This window comes from Bidens hawaiensis, unplaced genomic scaffold, assembly GCF_021521415.1.
Source record: "Bidens hawaiensis isolate Kalapana, Puna unplaced genomic scaffold, B.hawaiensis_p1.1 tig00004931_1, whole genome shotgun sequence".
NCBI lineage: Eukaryota > Viridiplantae > Streptophyta > Magnoliopsida > Asterales > Asteraceae > Bidens > Bidens hawaiensis.
In genome coordinates, this window is record NW_027491311.1 from 646,028 (window position 1) to 656,100 (window position 10,073).

The window sequence follows — 10,073 nt, forward strand, 5'->3', positions numbered from 1 at the left end:
TGGAGACGCAGAATTAAGGTTAATGATTTTTAGGGAGAGAAAGTAATACCTTAGGGGCTTTTTTTTTACCTTATTTTTCGTCACACGCCATTATGTTATTTTCTTCTCATATATTATGTAGTTTCTGTTTTGTATGCTATTCTTATTATTTCAATATATCTATACACTATTATCATTATTATTATTAAGTGTTATTATTAATTATATTACTGTTGAACTTTGATTGCCTTTTATATTCTCACATACGTATGATTTTTAGAGCTGAGAGTCTCTCTGGAAGCCTCCTCTCTATACTATTGGATAGAGGTACAGTATGCTTACATCCCACCCTCCTTAATCCTACTTATAACTTTGCTATTGGTGAGATTTTTTCATTGGGCATGATTGATTGATTGATTGTTTTTCTTGAGACAAGGTTGTTATGATTTTATGTTAATTTGATAAATAACTACGTGTTCAACTATGATTGTTATAATCTCATGTATTGGGTCATTATTTGTAACTAAAAATATTGGCTTGTGTATTCTGGTGTTTTATAAAATCTCAATTATTTATTATCTTTTCATTTCATTAACCATATTTTATTAATAAGTGAAACTTCATTTATCTGTTGTATCAAATATGAATGTGTTTGCATTAAATAAAAAAAGTTACAACTTTGTAAAAACAATAGTTTTATCTGATAAATAAATGAATCCGTAAATCACAAGCCTTAGAGCACATTAACTCTAGCTCTAGCATGGCCTTGAGACACTTGAAACTGCTCTGTGATGCCCAAATGTGTCATCAGAAGCCAAACATGAGTCAAAAACTCGCCTCCTTTGCGAAGCTGCTGCTCGTGGTGAAACCCTCTGCAGTGAGTAGCAGCATAAGCAAGAATCTCAATCCATACTTGACTCATTACCTTCCAAATGCGTCCGGTTTCCATTTTTTTCAAAGTTAACGCGAGCCGACAACCATCAAAAAGCGCAGACTTGCATCGATCTCCCTTCACTTTACTAGGCAAAACCTCAAGAGAATCAACTTCAAGCAGCTTCTTACAGGCTTCAACCTTTTCTGTAATGGGTCCTTTTTCTTTGAAGAAACGCATCGCTTCAGCACAAGTGTCACGATACCGGATCATACCAATACTGATTGGCAGCATTACAGGGTAAGACACGAGAAGATATAACAGATAATCAGATATATGCTTACTTTCCTTACGGTTGATATTTGCATCAACTTCATCTTCAAGGCCAAGATCTGACTAATAGCAGAGAGATGTAGCAATGTGCCATATAAGAATGCTCTGATCGAATTCGACTTCAGTAATACTCCATAGAAGAGCATCGCAATCTTTCTCTCTTAGCGAAAAACTACCCTTATGTGTACATAACACTTTGGGATCAGAGTTGACTACCATCAGTTCACGAAACTGTATAAATTAAATCTTTTAGCTTGTCTGTAACTTGGCTATAAGTCTTGTAACGGTGCTGCGTGCGAATGTTATCTATCCCAATGAATTTCTGAATTTGAATAAAGATAGTGGGCTTCTCTTCAAGAGCGACGCTTAGGAGGTTAAACTGTGCAACGGAACCAGACCATCTTCGCTTTGTCGGATTTTTCAAGAATGGGAATATGAGGACATTCCGAGTCAGGTTTCGTTGGCTCAACCAATGATCGGTCTAGTCTGAGCGAAGCATGGTAATAAGAGAAACTATGTCCAATAAAATGGCTACACCAATTAATAGGCAAGTAATGACAATGTCAATGAAGTGGTAATTGCTCATATTACACTGAATATAGAATCCCACTGGCACAAAAAGAAGGAAAAAGATACTAGTAAGACGAAGCATGAGCCCATTAAACGTATGCACCACATAAGCCTTGGTGTAAAGCATGTCAAATGCAAATCCAAGTTCAATCTCGACAACGCGAAAAGCTTGACTAGAGTTAAGATGGCGAAAGTAGGATTGGCTACCATCTCTATCCACAAAAGTGAGGATGAGATCCATGAAAAGACGCTTGAATGTTTGAAACAATTCATATGCTTCGGATATGACATTACCTCTGTCAGAATATGCTTGATCATTGGCGGCAATTGGGGACTCGTGGACCTCTTCGACGTTCGCAATGAAACCCTGAGACGTTTTCAAGTGGAGACACTCTAGGAATTTGGGATAATTGGGACCTGGGTCAGGAGGGCCAAGCATCGAGTCGCGAAGATTCTCAGTGTTTGCTAACCGTAGAGCAAGAATACGCTCGGCACATTTGATGAAACCGGCTAAGTAGACTAATATGCTTAGCTGAGGGAGATCTGAACACCCTGGCCAGGATAACAAAAGTATGTAAAGCGCAACTCCGGATTGAAAGGCGATCTCCACAAAGTGTCTTAACGAAAGCTCGTTATCTTCCAATGCAAAGGCGGTAATTGCATCTGGACCACCAAGGTGAAGGAGGAGAAAGGGTGCCCAAAATGACATGAGTTCGCTCGTGTCTAGTTTTTGAAGTTGTGAAAAGGAATGGGAGGTGTAGGTGTTGCATACATCTAAGGCTGTTCGGGTAATAACGCCAAGAGCTGCTGATGCTACCGCGTACGCCAATAAGTATGCAAACCATAAAGCCATTCTGACTCGTGTTCTTGGGTTGTATTTCCTAACGTTGCCTAAAAGAAATAAGGTGATCTGTGAAGCAATGCTAATTATAATCAGCCCACGTAGGGCCCACTCGTTCCACATATTTTTGACTTCATTTGGCACCACTTGGAATAGTTTTCTGTGGTCTGCAAGCATAAGGAAACCTATAACTGGAAACAAGTTCAATAAACAAGAAGTCAGCTGGAAGATAGAATATAGATAACCAAGAGGACATACGAACAACTTATTTATGGTTTTTGTTTCTTGGTTTTAAATGATTAAGCAAAAATGGTTTCCGTAAAAGAGGGCTTACCACCAACAGATATCATGTTCCTTTTCCAAAATCTTAGACCATTTAAGAGAAATAATGTTTTTTTTTTGTCAGATTGGAGTGTATGTTGTTTTGTTAAACAAGGATGTGTATTTATGCACAGGTGTGTTGTTCAGAAATAAAAGGAAAGTTGACAACAATTTCTTTGTAACTTGTGACATCATACCTTAAGAAGTTATTGACTTTTGAGGTGTGGTGTGGTGTGTTGTGGTGTGAGCTGTGCTGGCTCCATAAGTAATAATAAAATAGCAAATTAGTCATTACCAACTAAACAATAATATAGAAATGCAGCAACAAGATTGGAAATATTTGACCACTTAATGTCATAGGTTCAGATAAGAGTATAAGACCACATGATAATGTTTGTCAACACTGTAAATGTCTTGCATTTTTCTAGTGAAGTTCCTCATAGATTCCTATAAATTTACTTATCCCAAGTTATCAATTAACATTTAAACAAGTAAAGTTAAAACATAAGACGGTTACGATTTATAGATAATTAAAGAAAGTTGAATTGTATGAATAATTATAATAATTATTGCATTCATTTAAATTTAAATTGGAATGAACTAAATTGCCGGTTCACCATAAAAGGTTTTGACTATCTTATGAAATTGATTAATAATTGTCATTATTAGCCTTAAAACACATGTTTTCTTATACCCTTTTAAATACCGACTTATCTTCTTTTTCGAGCACATACCCCAATTGACAGATGCTTCCCTTCACCTAACCGTTTTCTATTTTGTATTTAGCTCCCCCCACCCACTGGTCGTCGTTATTTGAATCATGTATCAGTCAAGGTATTTAAACCATCCATTTACTTGTCTCTTTATTACGAGTCAAAACCCTAACTTTATTTTTTTCCAATAGTATGGCACGAAAAAAATCAAATTTTGGTCATTCAGTTCGGGATCAGTTATGGGGTTTGAATGAAGATGACGACTTGTTTCTTTTCTATTGTATTAGTATTATTTTTAAATTCTGAACCAATTTTCTTTTTTATTAACTATTTATGAAATACATTATTTATAGTGTAATAAAGTCTGATTTTACTAATAGTTATATTAATAATATAAATTAATCATTCATTTAAAATTATGATTACTTAGCAACTGATTTTACTTATATATATATATATATATGGGTGGGATCTAGTGAAAACTTATTTTAAAGAGAAAACTTAAAAGCTCCTAAAAAACTATTTTTAACTTTAAAAAAAAAATTTTTAAGTTCATCTTTTTTCCATTATTCTTATATGTTGTTATTGGTTCAAAAAAAAAAACACCTGTCGGTAACCTCGTCGGTATAGTGCGCATGTGTAATAGTATGCATTGCATATATGCAAAAGTGTTTGTATTGCATAGAATACAACACTATTGCACATAATTGATACACGCTATTGTATATATGCAATATAAGACTAATACACACATCGAATACACATTAGTACGTATGTGTAATACAACATTAACGCACATGTGTACCACATCGACTTTTATTTTCTTTCCATATAATACAACACTACTACACATATACAATACACAAATATTGAATATAAGCAATAAAACACTATTAAACTCAAAAATACATAGTAATACACATGTGTAATACAACAGTATCGCACAGTAATACGTATGTGCATCACAGCGTTTTTTTTTATTTTTTTCGAGTGAAATATAAGAAAATATAAGAATAATGGCTAAAACAGAATTTTCAAAATATTTTTTTATTTTTAATTAAAAATAATTCTTTAGAAATTTTTAAGTTTTCTCTCTAAAGATGAGTTTTTTCTTGATCCTCTCCCTATATATATATATATATATATATATATATATATATATATATATATATTAATTTATCTATTCATATTAATACAGATTTATATATATCTTTAAATAAATAAATATATATGTTTACTTAACAATTTTACTAATTTTCACCCGTCTAGTACACGGGTTAATAACCTAGTTTAATTAAGAAGAAAGATAAAAAATAAGAAAAAAAATATATTCCAAATTAAACCTTAGCTGATTAATTATACATTAAATGTTCTATTTAATTAAAGATGTATCATTATTAATTTTGGTCATTGACTAGAATGATCTAGTGGTTGAGTTATCTTCCTACTTTTCTCGTATGAACTTAATTCTATATAATTAATATTAATGCTATTACAAATTAAAAAAAATATATATTAATAGTATTTACGATATTAATAATCATAAATTACTACAAGGTTTTTGGCGTATAGCGACCACTATTTTAAGGTCTACAGCGACAACATGTTGTCTCTATAGGCCTTTTTAGCCTATAGAAACGACATGTTGTTGCTACAACCTTTGTCTCTATAGCTCGTTGCAATATGTGCCTAAAGTCGTCGCAAGAAGTGTCGTCGCTATATGTTACTATCTAGCGACAACTTGTCGTCTCTACAAGTTCTTACAAAAATTTATTAAAAATAAATTAGAAACATTTATTTTATTTTATTAATATTTACTAAATTTTAAAAATATTTACATATATTAAATTATTTATGTTATAGTAACGACTTATCATCGCTATAAGTAAAAGCTTGTAGAGACAACATGTTGCCTCCATAGCTACAAGCTTATTGAGACGACATGTCGTCATAGATAAAGTATGTAGAGACAACATATCGTCGTTATACATAAAAGCTTGTGGAAACAATAAGTCGTCGCTATAAGTCCACCTTTTTTATGTTTTATTTTTTCTAAAAATTTATTTCCAGCTATTTAAACCTTAAACTCCAATAATCAAACAAAAACATGTTGAAACATTTCAAACCAAACTAGAATCCAAAATATCACATCGTTAATAGTGCGTTACAACCAAAATATCACAAGTTAATAGTGCATTACAAACCAAACTATCCCGAATTAGTCGAACTACAAACCAATTTGTTCAAGCTGTTGCTCCATTCGTTTAAACTGTCGCTCCATGTCTTGTTGCATTATCCTATGGCACGCTTCATGACCTCAATATAATTAATTGGTGATGAGTCATTGGACTCGCCTTGCATTTTCTGTGCCTCATTTTGGATCTTTCCTACATTAAAAAACACAATTAAAGTATGTTAATATTTACTAAATTTCAGCAGCATAGCTGTTGTAAAATCGATAACCAATATGATAAACTATAAATAATCAACGATAACAATTCCCAAATTTCAAGAAATCGACTCTAAAAGCAACAATACTATAAATAAATACTAACTTTTAGTCTATTAAGGTGAGTTTGCGTCATTTTAACCAATTTAAAAGTTGCATATTTTGAGTTGTGTAATGTGGAACCAGAATCTAATCTAAAAGGTTGATCTTTTAAATCTATTAAACTGCGTTAGGGTCATTTGAATGAGTCAAATGACCCGAACCAACTTTAATATACTTAATATATCAATCTTTTACTTTAAATTAGTTAGATGACCCGAACCCAACACAATATATCCAATTTTTAGTTTAAATTAGTCAAAATAGTCTGAACTCACTTTAAAAGATTTAAATTTCCAACTTTTAGTGTTTTAAAGTGAGATCGGATCAATTTCACCCACATAAATAGGAGCATACAAAATTATGTTTGATGAAAGTTATTTACTTACAAAGCCCGTACCCATGCAACTATAACCACCAAAAGAATGCATATGTAAGCTATCAAAAATTAGAACTACTAGCTTGCAACTGTAACTCAAGCTTGAAGTCGGTTTGATTCATGCTGTTTTGTATATCTCAAACTCGGTTTAATTCGTGCTCTATTTCTAAACCTCAAGTTCTCTACAGGCGGAAAGCGAAACGTAATTACTTGGGACACCGATCTTGTGATCAGACCTAAGACAAAAAAAAAAAACCATTAAACGGTTCAAAATCAATATATACTTTGTCGTCACTTTTTATTCCCTACATCTATACGCATATGTAATTTCTTTATGAAACATAACATACTCTATAAAAGTAAAAGATTATATATCCACCCGCATGACCCGTTATCATTTGGTTAGTCACGTATATACTTTGATTGGTTATGCATTAATACACTTTGCTGAAAATCACAATTTTATTAACGGAATATGCATAAACTCATATTAAACCATTTCAGAAAATTCTACAAAAATTCCATAAAATAACTTATGATGTTAACTAACTTCTTACTAAAAATCGTGTCGAAATAAAATGATTAAGATCCCGAAACGGTACTCGCAAGTGGGCTGACCTGGGTGCTGAAAATCCTTATATTTCTAATAAACAATTCACGAAACCACCACAAACGAATTCAGAAAAATCTATAAAAATTATTGATTAAGGCCCCGAAAAGACACCCGCAAGTAGGCTGGCCTGGGTGCAAACAGCATGCATAAATCAGTTTTACAAACTTGTTTGGTCATCTTAACTGAACTCATTTGACTTGAAACCTATTATAGGGCGTAGACAAATGTTTGAAGAATGTTGAATTTAAATTTCATATAAAACCGACACTTTTTAGTACCCGAAATTACCCTCGACCCACTAACAAAACCTGACGGATAAAAAGAGAAAAAAAAAAGCAATCAAAACCATTTTCGAACTCTCGCAAGTGAAAGCATATATAATTAAGCGGAACACCAAATACCACGTGAACACCAACACATTTTGTTTCTAAACCCAACAAAAAAATCTTATATAAAGAACAACAAAACAGATCAGGGGAAAACATTTTGTGGCACCGACATATCAATTTTTATCTGTATATATAATATATAATATAATGTATATGTTTACATTAACAGGCATGTTATTCATCATTAACATATATGTTTACATTAAACATATATGCTCATTAACATTTAAAAGTTAATTAAAAACTGAAGAGACAAAACACAATCATTAAGCGGATACACCATCTGTTATAACTCAAACCTGCAATTACTTAATCCCTATGTCCCAAAATATGCATATTACACCAAATTTTTATAATAGCAAGGTATGAGCTCTATGACACCAATAATGAAGAATGGCACAGTTGAAATGACATTCAGAGCACTAGAAACCCTAAACTCTAAACGATAAAATTAAACAAAAAGAGTCAAATTACCTGCTTAGAAGATCTGATTAACGGTTTTAAAGCAATCGAGGTGGATAACGGCGGCGTAGTGGTTGTGACTTGTGAGAGAAGAAGAACAGGGTCGGCGACGGTTTTGGTGAAGATGGAGAGTTCCAGAGGGGGCTTGGTGAGAGGTGAAGGATAAGGATTTTGACTTATCACCAAATTCACACATACAGTCTACACATTCACACATATACAAACACTATACACACACATATACATAGACCACCATTACCCGAACCTATTGATCGACCCGGCACCCATAATTCACGGCTCAAACCGGGATACATATACACATATACCGACACGCTACCCAGACTGTTATAACACATGCAATCCTCAACAACACATACATATCCGCACATTCACACACTTAGTTACCATCACACAAACGTGGCCAAGGAATAATCATCACGACAACACTTCGCAGTTGTCTCCTTCCCATAGCATTACTACCATGCAACATTGTCTCTCTTTATATGCTATAAGGCTCGGCCGTCTTAACATGATGTCCACTCCGCACCAACGGACCCCGTTTATAAGATCATGGTATGCATTCCCCAAATATGACGAGCCACATCAATCACATCATGCATACGACAAAAAGCTAACATATAACCATAAAGCCATGTGTTTGCCCAATGTCGGTTAGCCTGATATCACATAACACACATACTAGACTTATGAGCAAGACTCCCCCTAGTACACTTCTCATACCACATGAGATTAGCCCCACCAGCTAACAAACAACCCACGCATAAAAGCATCCAGAGGGCCCAAGATCCTTACCCGGCACACACGTAAACGTATCATAAGAATCTGCATTAAACTGACTATGGTTACCCATGCCATCCCACACCCCTATTATTAAGGGGTGCAAATCCCCACAATCAAATAATTCAGATACAATTCCTAAGGCTATGTTCGTATCACATTACCGTAACCCGCATTAAATTCAAATATGATTTAAAGCAACGTTTTTACTATGCATGTATGCTAGCCTAAAAACAATAAATATGGGGAATATATATAACTCCCGCTTGCTTATAATTTATAATCCTAGCCTCAATCCACGCTACCTGTAACCAATTTAAAATAATCAAAAATAATAATTTAACCTGTAGCGACGACATATTGTCGGTATAGGGTCTAACTAGTCAAAATCTTTTTACTTTTCTTTTATTTGTTATTCTGTAATTTAAATAAATAAAAACAAATAATTTAACTTGTAGCAACGACATAGTCGTTGCTACAGGGTTTGACTGGTCAAAAATCTTTTTAGTTTTTATTATTTATTATCATATAATTTAAATAATTAATTAATTTGACTTGTACCGACGACATAGTTGTCGCTAAAGGGTTTGACTGGTCAAAATCCTTTTACGTTTTTATTATATATTATTTTTTAATTTAAAAATAAAATAAAAAGAATATAATTTAACTTGTAGCGACGACAGGTTGCCACTACAGAGTTGGACCAGTAAAAAATAAGTTGTATTTTACAATTATCTATTATTCTATAATTCAAAAATTCAAAAAGAAAATAATTTAACTTGTAGCGACTACATGTCGTCGCCATAGGGTTGGACTGGTCAAAAACTACGATATCTTTATACCAACGGCATGTCGTCGCTACAAGTTAATATATAGCGACGACATTTGTGGTCACTACAAGTGTTGCCTCTATAGGGTCAAATTCTTGTAGTGGAGACTATTAAGTAAAAAAAAGTTTTAAGGGACTAATATGTATATAAGTAATAGTAATGTGATGAAAAAATTGTTGTTGATTTTATAAGTTCAAGGGGAGGGGGGTATATTCAATAAACAATATGAAGGTGGTTAGTTTAGCTACACCCTCTTATACAATCAAATAATTACACGTGAAATTTAATAGTTCCAAGATAATTATAGTAGAAAATTTTCTTTGGTACATGAAGTAATAAATTTTCTTTTGCCTTACTTGTTTTCATTTCATTGTATGTTTTCCTCAGTTCATCTGTTTAATTTTCATTTTTCTGTTAGACATCAAT

General features: G+C 33.1%; 1 protein-coding gene across 1 annotated transcript; it reads right to left on the reverse strand.

Moving 5' to 3' along the window:
• Positions 1-712: 712 nt before the first annotated feature.
• Positions 713-2,771, reverse strand: LOC143628366 (uncharacterized). Its single transcript, XM_077097981.1, has 2 exons — positions 1,743-2,771; positions 713-1,246 (listed from the first exon to the last, which is right to left on the reverse strand). The coding sequence occupies exons 1-2, from the start codon at positions 2,769-2,771 to the stop codon at positions 713-715; spliced, it is 1,563 nt and encodes a 520-aa protein (XP_076954096.1).
• Between the last annotated feature and the right edge of the window lie 7,302 nt (positions 2,772-10,073).